Here is a 19,917-nt window from a genome sequence, read left to right on the forward strand (position 1 = left end):
GTTGTTGAACGTAAGAAATTCTCCCCACTCACACGCGAAGGATTGATTGGTTTTGCCTAATAATTTGATTTAGTTTTAATGTACAAATGATTGGATTTGGTTGCCTATTTTTTTCCATTTTAAGTATGTTTTAAAGCAGTGGTTTCCAACCTGTGGTCCGGGGACCCAGGGGGTCCGCGAAGCCTCCTCAGGGGGTCTGCGACTGTTTAGAAAATGATATGATATAATAACAAATTAGGTGCCCAGCTTTCAGTAATGACTAATTGGTGGGCCCCCGGATTCCAATAAAGATTCAATGGGGGTCCCCGGGTTCCAGTAATGATAAAGTGGGGGTCCACAGAAGTCAAAAGGTTGGGAACCACTGTTTTAAAGTATTCAGGATTTTGTAGTTTTATTGCTTGTTTTATCCACCTTTTGATTTACAGAGTTTCTAATTACAGGCTTTTAAAACTATTCTTGATAATTAAATTGAATGTTAATTGTGTTTTAGAATATTTTTAGGGAGTTGGAAGCTGAAGGATTTCCTGTATTGGAGACAAGCACTCTAACAGAAGAAGGTGTAATTAAAGTTAAAACGGAGGTAGGTTCAGTGCGCCTCATTTTATCAGTACTTCCAATATGTACAATCGAACTAGAGATTTCACAAATGTATTTGCTTTGCACTCTAGGCCTGTGACAGACTTTTGTCCCATCGTGTTGACACAAAAATGAAAGGAAATAAGGTGAATGACATCTTGAATCGGTTACACTTAGCTATACCATCAAAAAGAGATGAGAAGGTATGTTTTATCATTGTTCTATGACACATTTCCATTTCAAACTGATTTCCCAGACCTCTCTGTTGCCATTAAATATACAGTAAATAGTACTTGACCATTTCATTCCTTTTTTCAGGTTTGTAGAAATAATCCTTTTAATGTATTAATGTTGAGCTGACACCTTACTTGTGATGGTTCGTTGTTTAAAAAATACGAGTAACAAATATTCCTGTAGATATTATTTCTCTTATTTGATGTGCACTGCATATGTGGTCCAAGAACATCAAAGTGTTTCACAGAGAGCAGGATACATAACTCAAGACACATGCTGTGTCTAAAACAAGATTGGGGGGGGGGGGGGGGGGGATAAATCAATACTGAAAACTCCGGTGAGGCTGAACAAAAGCAATAGTAAACGGAAATGAAAGGGGCAAGTAGCAAGCAATAACGGGTGTAGATATTTACTTTGAAACAGTAGAAAGCGGATCTCTATATCAGGGTCAGAAGGCAGAAACTAGGCTAACAAAATAAGCCTCAGGGGAAGGTTCCGGTGTTGTGGGCACCCCAATGGTAGATTAAGTGGATATAGTTAGAGAAAGTAACAATCTTTGCTCGGAATTCAGACCCGTAGTGAGTTACCAGGTAATCCGGGCAAAGGGGGCGCCGTAAGATATCTTTGACAGACTTCATCATGGCTCGAGGTCTAACCAATGGCTGGAGTACCGAAGATAAAAGAAAAAAAGGTTGAGAAGAAACAGTTTTTGTCGAGATATTGAGTGCTTCCATAGAGTTTCAGGTTCCTGGCTATATAGTGCGAGTGGTCAGAATGCACACGTTTTGAACTCTACAAGAGGTAATTCTAAATGTGATGTTTTTTGTTTGTCTACATCCAGTACGAAACAAGCTTAAAATGCAGGCTTGGGGTAATGTGGTCTGAGTGACCAGCCCTAGGGATCAGGCTGCCCAAAACATGCACAGAGTCTTTGAGAGGTGCAAAGTGGGGTTTCTTGATGCCTGAGTGGAATGCGCTTTATTAACTCATTGTGGATAAGACCATAGCTTACGGTGTGTCCAATATGTGTTGCAGGGATTGTTTTACCCCTCTTGTTGATGTGCAGATGATTGTTTCTTGCGATTGTGTTGATATGCTTGTGGAGACTGAGGATCAAACAGAGTGATTTAGCTTTTGGTGGTTGACGAAAAGCAGTCTAGTATACTGGTGGAATCAAGCCATTATTGCACTGGAATGAGTACATTAATGAAGAGACCAGAAATAACTCAGTTTTGTTGGAATTAAACGCCAACAAATGGGAGACGATTGTGGTCTCCAATAGGGAAATATCGTCCATAGAAGATAAATTCAAGTAGAGCGGAGTATCGTCCGAGTATTAATAGTCAAATATACTGGTTTATCTTACGATGTCACTCAAGGGTTCGAGATAGAGATTGAAGAGGGCAGGGACTACTATAGAACCTTGCAGAATATCTTGGGCGACCAAATAAGGAAACCAGCATTGTCAATTTTGATTATCTGCCTGTCTGTTGACTAGATGAGACTTTAAACCAGTCTAGGATTTTGCTTTCAATGGCTGTGAATTTGAGTAGTAAGTGAATAAGGATGTCTTCACTGACAGTGTTGAACGCCACCGAGAGATCAAGTAGGTTCAGCATAAAGGAATCCCTGTTAACAAGGATATAGAGTCATCAGTAATTTAGAAGATGTTGGGAGGATTGTTGTGCATTAATTGTTTTTGTTGATTGTTGCTACAGCATATCAAGGTTTTAGCCATGAAAGGTATACCTAGAATTGGACATGAATTATTAGGATTATCCTGATAGGGGGGAGGGGGGGAGGTGTGGGTGTGTGTGAGTGACTCTTCAGTCTTTTTGATCTTGGTGTATTATTCTCATTATTTTTCCTGGTTGACAGTGTCAAGAATCGAGGAGTCTGTTATTGTCCCTGTCAGTCTGAAATTTGATGTCCTAGGAGTTTTCTACAGTGATATTTTTATATGCCTGAATAGCAGTTTGGAGAAAAAAATGGGAAAAGATCTGGGGATATTGGGACTCTTATCGAGCAGATGAGGCGTCTGATTGGTTGCTGTGCGCAAATCATGGGATTCAATGCCACTAGACAGTGTGACTGCTCAAGTATACATATCTTTTCAAGAGTGGGCGCGGAGGTTCCCCAGAAAGTAGAGGGACTAACTGTTTACCTTTGTCACTACAATGTAAACTACGTGAAATGTATGTTGTGACCACTGATCAAGTGCTTTTGTTCTGAAAAAATGGAATAAACAAATTGTCAAAAAAAAGATTAATTTCTCTAATGAAATGACAGTGTGCAATGCAAGCAAGGGGTGGAGTCACAGTACCTTGTGACCCTAGGTAAATTTTTCAAAAGAAAAAAGAAACTTGCACTCATTCAGGCCAGACACTAGATGGCAGGAGAATGCACAGCATGTGAACCTACAGCACTACATGCCACAAATAGATGCTTACAGGGTAAGTAATATTTTCATCAGCGACTTGCATCATTATTTTTTCATTGTTATGAGTTGAGGTGGTAAGATGAGCTTTGACTTACAACAAAGGGGTGGGTAGGGAATTCTGGCCATAAGGAATTTTAGCCTTGCAAGAGACATAGAATATTGAAAACTGCAGCAAGAATAGTAGCATGGACCTACTTAGCAGGATTTAATCAAGACTACGCAGGATATAGTGATTTGTGGTTAAAAGCTCCATGATGTGTGCCAGCAACAGTGTGCAGTGCAATATATAATCAGTAAAAATAAACATGTCTTTACACTTGACACCTATGTCAATATCCTGCTCTGTTTCGGGAATGTTGTAAATACTCTTCAATGTCCTGAAATAAATTTCATGAATTTAGGCACTTGTGTTGTGGCTTAAAATATACTGGCTGAATGTTCTGTCCTTAGTGAAAGTGCCCAGATCCAAATAACACCAAGCTTAAAGGCATGAACTGCTCATGGAAATTTAAATTCCACCTTTGAGGTCCACAATTTAAAACATGTGAGACATTGATGCTAAGATACATATTAATTTCCTTGTGTGGATTTTAGAAATTTGGCTCGCTTAATACTTTTAATGTGCTGGGGATAGATGCATTGCAAACCCAGATCACGATTAGTTCCTGAAATCAAACATTTTCAATTGTTTTTAGGAAAGACCACCGTTCATCCCTGAGGGGGCTTTAGCACGCAAGAAACGAATGGAGATAGATGCCCCAAAAAGAAAACTAGTAAGTCTTAATTTTTTTTTGTTTTACGAATTGTGGGGGTGGGTGCTAAATTAGAGACCCCGACCAATGTGCTCTTTTACCTAAATGTGTTGAATTTCTTTGCAGGAGAGAGATCTAGAAATGGAAATGGGAGATGATTATGTTTTAGATCTTCAGAGTAAGTATGTTTTTTAATCATATTAATTTCTATTAGTGACTAGGTCACTATCTGGAAAATATCAATACAATTGTTATAAAATGTAACATTGTCTCTTTGAATCTGTTCTCTGCGCTTATTTTTTCCTTTCTGCTTGTATTAACTTCATATGTCCTTGTTCTACAAAACCAAACCGAGTACCTCAACAATATTGAAAACACTTCCACAAAGTTGTAATGCAGAAGTTTCATGGGCATTATATCCCATATAGGGTCAATTTATTAGGAGGGCTACAGCATTGACTTAGGGCAGCAGTCTTTCTTTTTCTGTTTCCAGTCAATTCTTAAAAAAAAAAAAAAATCTAGATTTAACATTTCTTCCCCTTTAACTGTTAATATCGAACGTATGTGCTTCTTTCACAGACTGCAGCAAGAAGCACTCTTACATATTTTCCTTCTAGCTCAGCGTATAGCATGAAGCTAAAGATTTATATTTCTGTTGTGTAAAGAAATGGCTCCCTGTTGCAGTTACCCCCCACTTTTTGCCTGATACTGATGCTGACTTGACTGAGAAGTGTGCTGGGACCCTGCTAACCAGGCCCCAGCACCAGTGTTCTTTCACCTAAAATGTACCATTGATCCCACAATTGGCACACCCTGGCATCCAGATAAGTCCCTGGTAACTGGTACCTCTGGTACCAAGGGCCCTGATGCCAGGGAAGGTCTCTAAGGGCTGCAGCATGCATTATGCCACCCTAGAGACCCCTCACTCAGCACAGCCACACTGCTTACAAGCCTGTGTGTGCTAGTGAGAACAAAATGAGTAAGTCGACATGACACTCCCCTCAGGGTGCCATGCCAGCCTCTCACTGCCTATGCAGTATAGATAAGACACCCCTCTAGCAGGCCTTACAGCCCTAAGGCAGGGTGCACTATACCATAGGTGAGGGTACCAGTGCATGAGCACTGTGCCCCTACAGTGTCTAAGCAAAACCTTAGACATTGTAAGTGCAGGGTAGCCATAAGAGTATATGGTCTGGGAGTCTGTTTTACACGAACTCCACAGCACCATAATGGCTACACTGAAAACTGGGAAGTTTGGTATCAAACTTCTCAGCACAATAAATGCACACTGATGCCAGTGTACATTTTATTGTAAAATACACCACAGAGGGCACCTTAGAGGTGCCCCCTGAAACTTAACCAACTATCTGTGTAGGCTGACTGGTTCCAGCAGCCTGCCACACTAGAGACATGTTGCTGGCCCCATGGGGAGAGTGCCTTTGTCACTCTGAGGCCAGTAACAAAGCCTGCACTGGGTGGAGATGCTAACACCTCCCCCAGGCAGGAGCTGTAACACCTGGCGGTGAGCCTCAAAGGCTCACGCCTTTGTCACAGCCCAGCAGGGCACTCCAGCTTAGTGGAGTTGCCCGCCCCCTCCGGCCACGGCCCCCACTTTTGGCGGCAAGGCTGGAGGGAACAAAGAAAGCAACAAGGAGGAGTCACTGGCCAGTCAGGACAGCCCCTAAGGTGTCCTGAGCTGAGGTGACTCTAACTTTTAGAAATCCTCCATCTTGCAGATGGAGGATTCCCCCAATAGGGTTAGGATTGTGACCCCCTCCCCTTGGGAGGAGGCACAAAGAGGGTGTACCCACCCTCAGGGCTAGTAGCCATTGGCTACTAACCCCCCCAGACCTAAACACGCCCTTAAATTTAGTATTTAAGGGCTACCCTGAACCCTAGAAAATTAGATTCCTGCAACTACAAGAAGAAGGACTGCCCAGCTGAAAACCCCTGCAGCGGAAGACCAGAAGACGACAACTGCCTTGGCTCCAGAAACTCACCGGCCTGTCTCCTGCCTTCCAAAGATCCTGCTCCAGCGACGCCTTCCAAAGGGACCAGCGACCTCGACATCCTCTGAGGACTGCCCCTGCTTCGAAAAGACAAGAAACTCCCGAGGACAGCGGACCTGCTCCAAGAAAAGCTGCAACTTTGTTTCCAGCAGCTTTAAAGAACCCTGCAAGCTCCCCGCAAGAAGCGTGAGACTTGCAACACTGCACCCGGCGACCCCGACTCGGCTGGTGGCGATCCAACACCTCAGGAGGGACCCCAGGACTACTCTGATACTGTGAGTACCAAAACCTGTCCCCCCTGAGCCCCCACAGCGCCGCCTGCAGAGGGAATCCCGAGGCTTCCCCTGACCGCGACTCTTTGAACCTAAAGTCCCGACGCCTGGGAGAGACCCTGCACCCGCAGCCCCCAGGACCTGAAGGACCGGACTTTCACTGGAGAAGTGACCCCCAGGAGTCCCTCTCCCTTGCCCAAGTGGAGGTTTCCCCGAGGAATCCCCCCCTTGCCTGCCTGCAGCGCTGAAGAGATCCCGAGATCTCTCATAGACTAACATTGCGAACCCGACGCTTGTTTCTACACTGCACCCGGCCGCCCCCGCGCCGCTGAGGGTGAAATTTCTGTGTGGGCTTGTGTCCCCCCCAGTGCCCTACAAAACCCCCCTGGTCTGCCCTCCGAAGACGCGGGTACTTACCTGCAAGCAGACCGGAACCGGGGCACCCCCTTCTCTCCATTCTAGCCTATGGGTTTTGGGCACCACTTTGAACTCTGCACCTGACCGGCCCTGAGCTGCTGGTGTGGTGACTTTGGGGTTGCTCTGAACCCCCAACGGTGGGCTACCTTGGACCAAGAACTGAACCCTGTAAGTGTCTTACTTACCTGGTAAAACTAACCAAAACTTACCTCCCCTAGGAACTGTGAAAATTGCACTAAGTGTCCACTTTTGAAACAGCTATTCGTGAATAACTTGAAAAGTATACATGCAATTTTGATGATTTGAAGTTCCTAAAGTACTTACCTGCAATACCTTTCGAATGAGATATTACATGTAGAATTTGAACCTGTGGTTCTTAAAATAAACTAAGAAAAGATATTTTTCTATACAAAAACCTATTGGCTGGATTTGTCTCTGAGTGTGTGTACCTCATTTATTGTCTATGTGTATGTACAACAAATGCTTAACACTACTCCTTGGATAAGCCTACTGCTCGACCACACTACCACAAAATAGAGCATTAGTATTATCTCTTTTTGCCACTATCTTACCTCTAAGGGGAACCCTTGGACTCTGTGCATACTATTCCTTACTTTGAAATAGTGCATACAGAGCCAACTTCCTACATGTTGTTATATTGAATTTCTTTTCTGATAGAGACTTCTAGTTGCACATTCCTTACCTTAGAATTTCCCCTCAGCATCAGACTGGATCCGGAGATTTTTCTTCGAGCAATACCCTTTGCGTCGGTAGGTGCAAAAGTCAACATGGCATCCCCCTCAGGGTGCCATGCACACAAACCACTGCCTGTGGCATAGGTGAGTCAAAACCTCTAGCAGGCCTTAAAGCCCTAAGGCAGGGTGCACTATACCACAGGTGAGGGCATGGCTGCATGAGCAATATGCCCCTACAGGGTCTAAGTCCATTATTAGACATTGTAAGTACAGTGTGGCCATATTAAGTATATGGTATGGGAGTTTGTCAAAACGAACTTTATAGCTCCATAATGGCTACACTGAATACTGGGAAGTTTAGTATCAAACTTCCCAGACTGGAACTCTAAGTCGTGTACTTACCTCCAAAACTGTACTTTATTTTGTTCCCCCAGGAACTATTCTGAAAATGCACTATGTCCACTTTTAAAATAGATATTCTCTGTTTTCTTAAAAACTGTTTACTTGAGTAAAGCGAAACAAAGTTTCTGCTGAAAGAGACCTTGCGGACATTGATGTCTATGCTAAGTACTTACCTGAAACTGTATTCACTTGTGAACTGAGTCTTGTGGTTATAGTACGTTAAGTAGCAAAAATATATTTTTCGATATAAAATCCTATTGGTCTGGAGATAAGTCATTGAGTGTGTGTTTCTTCTATTGCTTGTGTGTGTACAACAAATGCTTAACACTACCCTCTGATAAGCCTAACTGCTCGACCACACTACCACAAATACAGCATTAGTATTGTCTATTATTGCCTCTGTCAAGCCTCTTGGGGAACCCTTGGACTCTGTGCACACTATGGGGGTCATTACGACCTTGGTGGGCAGCTGAAGCTACCCGCCAAGGTCTGACCGCCGGGCGGCCACCAATGCGGCCACACTCCTGCCGCAACCATCAGGAGATCCCAGCAGGGATCTCGGCCGCAACACAGGAGCCGGCCCCAAATGTAGCCGGCGGTGTTGCGGCCGTGCGACGGGTGCAGTTGCACCCGTCGCGCTTTTCACTGCACGGGGCCGTGGCAGGGGGTCCGCAACTCCCCTTTCCGCCAGCCTTTTCATGGTGGTGCAAACCGCCATGAAAAGGCTGGCGGGAGGGGGACTCGTAATCCCCTAGGCAGCGCTGCAAGCCTAAAGTGGCGGGAAACCACCGGTCCCAGCGGTGCGACTGCGGCGCTTCTTCCGCAGTCGTAATACCAGGGATTTCACCACCAGCCTGCTGGTAAAATCTGCCAAAACAACCCTGGCGGTCTTTGACCGCCAGGGTTGTAATGACCCCTATACCTCATTTTGATGTAGTATATACAGAACCAGCTTCCTACAGTATGGTATCCAGAGCTATTGAGTATGACCATCGGTCCTCCACTCAGACTGCCTCTTCGGGTGGATCTTCTGTCGCAGCAGCAGAGGACGGTATTCCACCCAAACCTGTCCAATCTCCGCCTTCATGTGTTGAAATTGAGCGGCGCCTGTTGATAACTTTTGATCTTGCACCCGAAGTCTGTGATGTTATCTTGGCAGCCAGGCGTCCCTTCACCAAAACAGTATTTGCCTGTCGTTGGCATAAATTTATGGCATGGTGCACCAACAAATCTGTTGATGCCCTCTCTGCCCCTCTCTCTGAGGTTCTTTTGTTCATTCTTTCTTTGGCCCAGCAGGGCTCTGTTTTGGGCATCCTTAAAGGGTATTTATTTGCCATTTTGGCATTTCTTAGGTTACCTGATCAGCCCTCACTCTTTAAATCTCCTATTGTGAGTAGATTCCTAAATGGTCTCACCCATATATTTCCTCCCACTCCATTTATCATGCCTAACTGGGACTTCAATCTTGTTCTTACTTATTTAATGTGTACTCCCATGAGTCGATGCACAATTGTCCCTTACGGCTCCTCACCTTCAAGACTGTCTTTCTTGTTGCCATCACTTCTGCTCGCAGGGCGAGTGAGCTTCAGGCCCTTTCGTCCAAACCCCCATTCTTGTCTGTGCACCCTGACAAAGTGGTGTTGGTCACTAATGCTTCCTTCCTTCCCAAGGTGGTTACGCCTTTTTCATTTAGGCCAGTCCATCACCCTGCCTACTTTTGACACCCCCCCACATCCTTCCCATGAGGAGGAGAGTGTAAGGAAATGCCTCCTTGGCATGGTTTTCCCCTAACTTTTTGCCTTTGCTGATGCTAAGTTATGATTTGAAAGTGTGCTGGGACCCTGCTTACCGGGCCCCAGCACCAGTGTTCTTTCACTAAACTGTACTTTTGTCTCCACAATTGGCACAGCCCTGGCACTCAGGTAAGTCCCTTGTAACTGGTACCCCTGGTGCCAAGGGCCTTGATGCCAGGGAAGGTCTCTAAGGGCTGCAGCATGTCTTATGACACCCTGGGGACCCCTCACTCAGAACATGTACACTGCCTTCCAGCTTGTGTGTGCTGGTGGGGAGAAAAAGACTAAGTCGACATGGCACTCCCCTCAGAGTGCCATGCCAACCTCACACTCCCTGTGGCATAGGTAAGTCACCCCCCTAGCAGGCCTAGCAGCCCTAAGGCAGGGTGCAATATTCCACAGGTGAGGGCATATGTACATGAGCACTATGCCCCTACAGTGTCTATGCACTACCTTAGACATTGTAAGTGCAGGGTCCCCATAAGAGTATATGGTCTGGGAGTTTGTCAAACACAAACTCCACAGTTCCAGAATGGCTACACTGAAAACTGGGAAGTTTAGTATCAAACTTCCCAGACTGGAACTCTAAGTCGTGTACTTACCTCCAAAACTGTACTTTATTTTGTTCCCCCAGGAACTATTCTGAAAATGCACTATGTCCACTTTTAAAATAGATATTCTCTGTTTTCTTAAAAACTGTTTACTTGAGTAAAGCGAAACAAAGTTTCTGCTGAAAGAGACCTTGCGGACATTGATGTCTATGCTAAGTACTTACCTGAAACTGTATTCACTTGTGAACTGAGTCTTGTGGTTATAGTACGTTAAGTAGCAAAAATATATTTTTCGATATAAAATCCTATTGGTCTGGAGATAAGTCATTGAGTGTGTGTTTCTTCTATTGCTTGTGTGTGTACAACAAATGCTTAACACTACCCTCTGATAAGCCTAACTGCTCGACCACACTACCACAAATACAGCATTAGTATTGTCTATTATTGCCTCTGTCAAGCCTCTTGGGGAACCCTTGGACTCTGTGCACACTATGGGGGTCATTACGACCTTGGTGGGCAGCTGAAGCCGCCCGCCAAGGTCTGACCGCCGGGCGGCCACCAATGCGGCCACACTCCTGCCGCAACCATCAGGAGATCCCAGCAGGGATCTCGGCCGCAACACAGGAGCCGGCCCCAAATGTAGCCGGCGGTGTTGCGGCCGTGCGACGCGTGCAGTTGCACCCGTCGCGCTTTTCACTGCACGGGGCCGTGGCAGGGGGTCCGCAACTCCCCTTTCCGCCAGCCTTTTCATGGTGGTGCAAACCGCCATGAAAAGGCTGGCGGGAGGGGGACTCGTAATCCCCTAGGCAGCGCTGCAAGCCTAAAGTGGCAGGAAACCACCGGTCCCAGCGGTGCGACTGCGGCGCTTCTTCCGCAGTCGTAATACCAGGGATTTCACCACCAGCCTGCTGGTAAAATCTGCCAAAACAACCCTGGCGGTCTTTGACCGCCAGGGTTGTAATGACCCCTATACCTCATTTTGATGTAGTATATACAGAACCAGCTTCCTACAGTATGGTATCCAGAGCTATTGAGTATGACCATCGGTCCTCCACTCAGACTGCCTCTTCGGGTGGATCTTCTGTCGCAGCAGCAGAGGACGGTATTCCACCCAAACCTGTCCAATCTCCGCCTTCATGTGTTGAAATTGAGCGGCGCCTGTTGATAACTTTTGATCTTGCACCCGAAGTCTGTGATGTTATCTTGGCAGCCAGGCGTCCCTTCACCAAAACAGTATTTGCCTGTCGTTGGCATAAATTTATGGCATGGTGCACCAACAAATCTGTTGATGCCCTCTCTGCCCCTCTCTCTGAGGTTCTTTTGTTCATTCTTTCTTTGGCCCAGCAGGGCTCTGTTTTGGGCATCCTTAAAGGGTATTTATCTGCCATTTTGGCATTTCTTAGGTTACCTGATCAGCCCTCACTCTTTAAATCTCCTATTGTGAGTAGATTCCTAAATGGTCTCACCCATATATTTCCTCCCACTCCATTTATCATGCCTAACTGGGACTTCAATCTTGTTCTTACTTATTTAATGTGTACTCCCATGAGTCGATGCACAATTGTCCCTTACGGCTCCTCACCTTCAAGACTGTCTTTCTTGTTGCCATCACTTCTGCTCGCAGGGCGAGTGAGCTTCAGGCCCTTTCGTCCAAACCCCCATTCTTGTCTGTGCACCCTGACAAAGTGGTGTTGGTCACTAATGCTTCCTTCCTTCCCAAGGTGGTTACGCCTTTTTCATTTAGGCCAGTCCATCACCCTGCCTACTTTTGACACACCCCCACATCCTTCCCATGAGGAGGAGAGTGTAAGGAAATGCCTCCTTGGCATGGTTTTCCCCTAACTTTTTGCCTTTGCTGATGCTAAGTTATGATTTGAAAGTGTGCTGGGACCCTGCTTACCGGGCCCCAGCACCAGTGTTCTTTCACTAAACTGTACTTTTGTCTCCACAATTGGCACAGCCCTGGCACTCAGGTAAGTCCCTTGTAACTGGTACCCCTGGTGCCAAGGGCCTTGATGCCAGGGAAGGTCTCTAAGGGCTGCAGCATGTCTTAGGACACCCTGGGGACCCCTCACTCAGAACATGTACACTGCCTTCCAGCTTGTGTGTGCTGGTGGGGAGAAAAAGACTAAGTCGACATGGCACTCCCCTCAGAGTGCCATGCCAACCTCACACTCCCTGTGGCATAGGTAAGTCACCCCCCTAGCAGGCCTAGCAGCCCTAAGGCAGGGTGCAATATTCCACAGGTGAGGGCATATGTACATGAGCACTATGCCCCTACAGTGTCTATGCACTACCTTAGACATTGTAAGTGCAGGGTCCCCATAAGAGTATATGGTCTGGGAGTTTGTCAAACACAAACTCCACAGTTCCAGAATGGCTACACTGAAAACTGGGAAGTTTTGTATCAAACGTCTGAGCTCAATAAATGCACACTGATGCCAGTTTGCAATTTATTGTAACAGACACCCAGAGGGCATCTTAGAGATGCCCCCTGAATACCAATCTGACTTCTAGTGTAGGCTGACCAGTTTCTGCCAGCCTGCCACCCACCAGACATGTTGCTGGCCACATGGGGAGAGTGCCTTTGTCACTCTGTGGCCAGGAACAAAGCCTGTACTGGGTGGAGGTGCTTCTCACCTCCCCCTGCAGGAACTGTAACACCTGGCGGTGAGCCTCAAAGGCTCACCCCTTTTGTTACAGCGCCCCAGGGCATCCCAGCTAGTGGAGATGCCCACCCTTCCAGCCACTGCCCCCACTTTTGGTGGCAAGTCTGAAGGAGATAAGGTGTCCTGAGCTGAGGTGACCCCTGCCTTTAGAAATCCTCCATCTTAGTTTTGGAGGATTCCCCCAATAGGATTGGGGCTGTGCCCCCCCCTCCCCACAGGGAGGAGGCACAAGGAGGGTGTAGCCACCCCAGCTCTAAACAGACCCATAAATCTAGTATTTAGGGGCACCCCAGAACCCAGGAAATCAGATTCCTGCAACCTGAAGAAACCAGGAGGACTGCTGACCTACAAGCCTGCAGAGAAGATGGAAGGCAACAACTGCTTTGGCCCCAGCCCTACCGGCCTGTCTCCTGACTCGAAAACCTGCAACCAGCGACGCATCCAACAGGGACCAGCGATCTCTGAAGCCTCAGAGGACTGCCCTGGACTAAAGGACCAAGACCCGTGAGCAGCGGCTCTGCTCAACACCAGCAACTTCTTTGCAACTAAGAAGCAACTTTCAAAGAACTCACTCTTCCCGCTGGAAGCGTGAGACTTCCCACTCTGCACCCGACGCCCCCGGCTTGAGATCCAGAGAACAAACACCAAAGGGAGGACTCCCTGGCGACTGCAAGCTCGTGAGTAGCCCGAGACGACCCCACAGAGCGACCCATGCAGAGAATCCAGAGGCTCCCCTGACCGCGACTGCCTGTAACAAGGGACCCGACACCTGGAACCAGCACTGCACTCGCAGCCCCCAGGACCTGAAGGAACCGGACCTCAGCGCAGGAGTGACCCCCAGGCGACCCTCTGCCTAGCCCAGGTGGTGGCTGTCCCGAGAAACCTCCCCCGTGACTGCCTGCACCACTAGAGTTCCTCCATTGATTCCTATCTGAAACCCGACACCTGATTTGCACACTGCACCTGGCCGCCCCTGTGCCGCTGAGGGTGTGTTTTGTGTGCCTACTTGCCTGGAGTAAGTATTTTAGTGTGTGTTCCTCATTTATTGCCTGTGTGTGTACAACAAATGCTTAACACTACCCTCTGATAAGCCTACTGCTCGACCACACTACCACAAAATAGAGCATTAGAATTATCTAATTTTGCCACTATCTTACCTCCAAGGGGAACCCTTGGACTCTTTGCACACTATTTCTTACTTTGAAATAGTATATACAGAACCAACTTCCTACAGAGAGACTCTACCATCTGGACCCAAAAAGAGCTTTGGTGTTCTATCTTAATTGTACTAAAGATTTCCGGGTGGGAGATCAACTCTTTGTCGGAAATGTGGGTGCTTAGAAAGGGATTGCGGTGCAAAAGCGTACCATCTCTCAATGGGTACTTTTTTGCATCAAGATGTGTTACGCTTTGGCCAAGAAGCAGTCTTTGAGGGCTTGCACGCTCATTCCACCAGAGCGACTGCTGCTTCCACTTAGCGCACGCGGAGTTCATGTCCCGGATATCAGCCAGGCAGCTACGTGCGCATCCCTGCACACGTTTGCTAATCACTACTGCCTAGACACTCCGGTCCGTCGGTACGAGTATTTGGGTTGGTCGTTCCTGCAGGAATTCCTGGTATGATCTTGGTTCGCTGGCCACCTCCGAGGATGACATTGCTTGGGTATCTATTCGAAGGTAAGGAATCTGCAACAAGAAGTCTCTATCAGATGTACAAGTCACTTACCTTCGGTAACAAAATATCTTGTAGAGACACATTCTAGTTGCATATTTCTTACCGACCCACCTATCCTCCCCGGTGCGAAATGATTACTAGGGACAGTGATCTCCCCCTTCAGGTCATTAGCTCTGGCGCACCAGTCTCAGTGTTCTTAGTGGCTCTGTGCTTTGGTGTGGAAAGTTGTTAAAAGAAACTGACGTCACTGCACTGAGGCGACGTCCATATACTACTCCCGACATCATCACGGTGACTACGACGCCCGCGGAGTCGACCGACGCCACCTACCGACGCGCAAGGGTAGTGCTTGAAGAAAAATCTCCGGATCCAGTCTGACGCCTAGGGGAAATTCTAAGGTAAGGAATCTGCAACTAGAATATATGTCTACCAGATATTTTGTTACCGAAGGTAAGTAACTTTTACTTTAATACCAAGAACACCACCAAAAGGCTTGATGTTTTGGTGGAATGTAGAGATAATGGTTATGCTCACATACTGCCAGTAAGCTCGCAAAGCTTGACCGTTAAGAAACATGAATATAACCCACACTAGGCATTTAGGGCCAGAAAAAAAATATTTCCCTATGTACACACCCAAATTTGATATTAGGTAATCTATTTACTAAATCGCAAAATGGGTTTGAGACTCGCTGTTAGGAAGGGCTGTGCCAAGGGCGTTCCTTCCTAATTCTGACTCACAGGGGGATTGTTTTGTGACCTTGAAAGTGGTACAAAACCATCTGAGTTGCCACCAATTTGTGAATACATCCCACAGACCATTGCCTACTCGTAAAAAAAAAAAAAAAAAAAAAAAGAAAAACTTAAACGTTTTATTTTTTTGATTTTAAACTCATTCCGTTTTCCTTTAAGGAAAACAGGCTGCGTGATATACCTGCATGCCGGTAACAAGAAGGATGAGCCTCGAGTTAATATTCCAAAAAGACAGCAAAGATTCACCGCACTCCAGAAGCTCCAAATTTGCAATATTTAGTAATAGAATATAGTAATTGCTGTATCCTATTAATAAAGACTGCAGATTTGGAGCTTCTGGAGTGCGGTGAATCTTTTCATCTTTTTGGAGTATGTATATACACACACACACAGACATGGTGGTTTGCTGACACCAGCAGGCTTCCATTCCTGTGGTTTTTGTGATATCGACTGGGTCGCAAATGGCAACCTACCTCACTTATATTAATGAGGTAGGTCTATTTGCAAACCACTGGGAATCACAAAAGAAATAAAGTGGAGTTTCATACATTTGGAAGTGCGATTTCCTAATTGCGATTCACATGGAATCGCAATTCAGAATTGGCAATTTCGAATGGTTGTACATGTAGCCCATACGCCTTAGTGTTCTGCACGTTGTACCTTGCACATTGTACTCCTTATCCGATCTTGACCTGCTTTTTGGTTTCCAGTTTAGTTTTCGAACATAAACATGCCTGTAACTAATGTCCAGAAATCTACTTACTCCGAGTTGGCAACTATCCACCCCACATGTTCCACAGGCAGCACACTCTTGTCTGCAGTTCTCATTCTTCATTTGTTTTGATGATAGCCATAAGGTTTTCTGGATATATTTAAATATTAATATTGATCCAGCCACCAGCGAGTATAGGGATTAGCCTATCTCCATCATTCTCTGGCCCCATAGTCTGAGCCATGCCACTTGCATACGGAAACTAAGTGCGTTCTTCAAACAGAGTGAGACACTTGACAAACCTCATAGGAGCCAAACTTGGATAACCAGCATTGCATGACCTACTTTCTGTGTGGGTTTGGAGAGAGTTCTCCACCCAGAACATAACACCCTGAGTCTGGCACCATTGTTTTTGAGGATATGGAGCTTGGATTCTGAGGTCTCCAAAAGAGTCCTCAGGAAAGCAAGAAGTCCAACTAAGGGAAACATTTACACAGCCAAATGATTGAAGTACACAAGGTGGTGCCAGAAATCAGGCCTCTTCCGAGACAAAGCACAAAACTCTTCAGTCATCAGATAACTTAAACACCTACTAGACAACAAACAAACCTACTCCTCACTAAAGGGACATTTTGCAGCGATAGTAGCTTATACAAGCAGACACATAGGGAGACATTTCTTTACTTTGCTAGTGGTCAAATTGTTCCTAGAGGGGGTCAAGAGAATAGCCCTGCCAAGATACGCACTAAGGTCGTGCTAATTCAACTGATGACAGACCCCTTTGAACCACTATGCAGGACAGCACTGTAATTTGTCACGTTTAAGACAGCCTTCCTAATTGCAATACCATCACTACGCAGGGTGAGTGAGCTACAAGCACTTGCCATCCAGGAGCCATACCTCTAAATACAGAAGGACAAGGTAGTCATGAGAACCAACCCACACTCCCTGCCAAGTTCATATCACAGTTTCACATAAACTAGGTGTAGGAAGTTGGCTCTGTATGTGCTATTTCAAAGTAAGGAATAGCATGCACAGAGTCCAAGGGTTCCCCTTAGCGGTAAGATAGTGGCAAAAAGAGATAATACTAATGCTCTATTTTGTGATAGTGTGGTTGAGCAGTAGGCTTATCAAAGGAGTAGTGTTAAGCATTTGTTGTACATACACACAGGCAATAAATGAGGAACACACACTCAGAGACAAATCCAGCCAATAGGTTTTGTTATAGAAAAATATATTTTCTTAGTTTATTTTAGGAACCACAGGTTCAAATTCTACATGTAATATCTCATTTGAAAGGTATTGCAGGTAAGTACTTTAGGAACTTTGAATAATTACAGTAGCATATATACTTTTCACATAAAACACAAATAGCGGTTATAAAAGTGGACACAGTGCAATTTTCACAGTTCCTGGGGGAGGTAAAGTATTGTTAGTTTTAGCAGGTAAGTAAAGTACCTACAGGGTTCAGTTTTGGGTCCAAGGTAGCCCACCGTTGGGGGTTCAGAGCAACCCCAAAGTTACCACACCAGCAGCTCAGGGCCGGTCAGGTGCAGAGGTCAAAGAGGTGCCCAAAACACATAGGCTTCAATGGAGAGAAGGAGGTGCCCCGGTTCCAGTCTGCCAGCAGGTAAGTACCCGCGTCCTCGGAGGGCAGACCAGGGGGGTTTTGTAGGGCACCGGCGGGGACACAAGTCCACACAAAAAGTACACCCTCAGCAGCGCGGGGGTGGCCGGGTGCAGTGTGCAAACAAGCGTCAGGTTCTCTGTAGATTTCAATGGGAGACCAAGGGGTCTCTTCAGCGGTGCAGGCAGGCAAGGGGGGGGCTCCTCGGGGTAGCCACCACCTGGGCAAGGGAGAGGGCCTCCTGGGGGTCACTCCTGCACAGAAGTTCCGATCCTTCAGGTGCTGGGGGCTGCGGGTGCAGGGTCTTTTCCATCCGTCGGGAAATTAGGTTCAGGCAGTTGCGGTCAGGGGGAGCCTCGGGATTCCCTCTGCAGGCGTCGCTGTGGGGGCTCAGGGGGGACAACTTTGGTTACTCACGGTCTCGGAGTCTCCGGAGGGTCCTCCCTGAGGTGTTGGTTCTCCACCAGTCGAGTCTGGGTCGCCGGGTGCAGTGTTGCAAGTCTCACGCTTCTTGCGGGGAGTTTCAGGGGTCTTTAAATCTGCTCCTTTGAAACAAAGTTGCAGTTCTTTTGGAGCAGTGCCGCTGTCCTCTGGAGTTTCTTGTCTTTCTTGAAGCAGGGCAGTCCTCTGAGGATTCAGAGGTCGCTGGTCCTTTGGAAAGCGTCGCTGGAGCAGGTTTCTTTGGAAGGCAGGAGACAGGCCGGTAAGACTGGGGCCAAAGCAGTTGGTGTCTTCTGTTCTTCTGCAGGGGTTTTTCAGCTCAGCAGTCCTCTTCTTCTTGTAGTTTCAGGAATCTAAATTCTTAGGTTCAGGGGAGCCCTTAAATACTAAATTTAAGGGCGTGTTTAGGTCTGGGGGGTTAGTAGCCAATGGCTACTAGCCCTGAGGGTGGGTACACCCTCTTTGTGCCTCCTTCCAAGGGGAGGGGGGTCACATCCCTAATCCTATTGGGGGAATCCTCCATCTGCAAGATGGAGGATTTCTAAAAGTTAGTCACTTCAGCTCAGGACACCTTAGGGGCTGTCCTGACTGGGCAATTGACTCCTCCTTGTTATTCTCATTATTTCCTCCGGCCTTGCCGCCAAAAGTGGGGGCCGTGGCCGGAGGGGGCGGGCAACTCCACTAGCTGGAGTGTCCTGCGGGGCTGGAACAAAGGGGTGAGCCTTTGAGGCTCCCCGCCAGGTGTTACAGCTCCTGCCTGGGGGAGGTGTTAGCATCTCCACCCAGTGCAGGCTTTGTTACTGGCCTCAGAGTGACAAAGGCACTCTCCCCATGGGGCCAGCAACATGTCTCTGGTGTGGCAGGCCGCTGGAACTAGTCAGCCTACACAGATAGTTGGATACAGTTTCAGGGGGCACCTCTAAGGTGCCCTCTGGGCTGTTTTTCACAATAAAATGTACACTGGCATCAGTGTGCATTTATTGTGCTGAGAAGTTTGATACCAAATGTAGGAAGTTGGCTCCGTATGTGCTATTTCAAAGTAAGGAATAGCATGCACAGAGTCCAAGGGTTCCCCTTAGAGGTAAAATAGTGGTAAAAATAGATAATACTAATGCTCTATTTTGTGGTAGTGTGGTCGAGCAGTAGGCTTATCCAAGGAGTAGTGTTAAGCATTTGTTGTACATACACATAGACAATAAATGAGGTACACACACTCAGAGACAAATCCAGCCAATAGGTTTTTATATAGAAAAATATCTTTTCTTAGTTTATTTTAAGAACCACAGGTTCAAATTCTACATGTAATATCTCATTCGAAAGGTATTGCAGGTAAGTACTTTAGGAACTTCAAATCATCAAAATTGCATGTATACTTTTCAAGTTATTGACAAATGGCTGTTTTAAAAGTGGACACTTAGTGCAATTTTCACAGTTCCTAGGGGAGGTAAGTTTTGATTAGTTTTACCAGGTAAGTAAGACACTTACAGGGTTCAGTTCTTGGTCCAAGGTAGCCCACCGTTGGGGGTTCAGAGCAACCCCAAAGTCACCACACCAGCAGCTCAGGGCCGGTCAGGTGCAGAGTTCAAAGTGGTGCCCAAAACACATAGGCTAGAATGGAGAGAAGGGGGTGCCCCGGTTCCGGTCTGCTTGCAGGTAAGTACCCGCGTCTTCGGAGGGCAGACCAGGGGGGTTTTGTAGGGCACCGGGGGGGACACGAGTCCACACAGAAATTTCACCCTCAGCGGCGCGGGGGCGGCCGGGTGCAGTGTAGAAACAAGCGTCGGGTTCGCAATGTTAGTCTATGAGAGATCTCGGGATCTCTTCAGCGCTGCAGGCAGGCAAGGGGGGGGTTCCTCGGGGAAACCTCCACTTGGGCAAGGGAGAGGGACTCCTGGGGGTC

The 19,917-nt window shown here is 46.8% G+C and overlaps 1 protein-coding gene across 3 annotated transcripts in view; it reads left to right on the forward strand.

Moving 5' to 3' along the window:
- GTPBP4 (GTP binding protein 4) overlaps positions 1-19,917 on the forward strand; it is a 200,459-nt gene that overhangs the window by 82,995 nt on the left and 97,547 nt on the right. For all 3 annotated transcript variants that reach the window (XM_069211188.1, XM_069211190.1, XM_069211189.1), the window contains 4 exons: positions 491-580; positions 669-779; positions 3,946-4,023; positions 4,129-4,180. In XM_069211188.1, the coding sequence (XP_069067289.1) occupies positions 491-580; positions 669-779; positions 3,946-4,023; positions 4,129-4,180 (331 nt within the window). The remainder of the gene's footprint in view (positions 1-490; positions 581-668; positions 780-3,945; positions 4,024-4,128; positions 4,181-19,917) is intronic.

This window comes from Pleurodeles waltl, chromosome 10, assembly GCF_031143425.1.
Source record: "Pleurodeles waltl isolate 20211129_DDA chromosome 10, aPleWal1.hap1.20221129, whole genome shotgun sequence".
NCBI lineage: Eukaryota > Metazoa > Chordata > Amphibia > Caudata > Salamandridae > Pleurodeles > Pleurodeles waltl.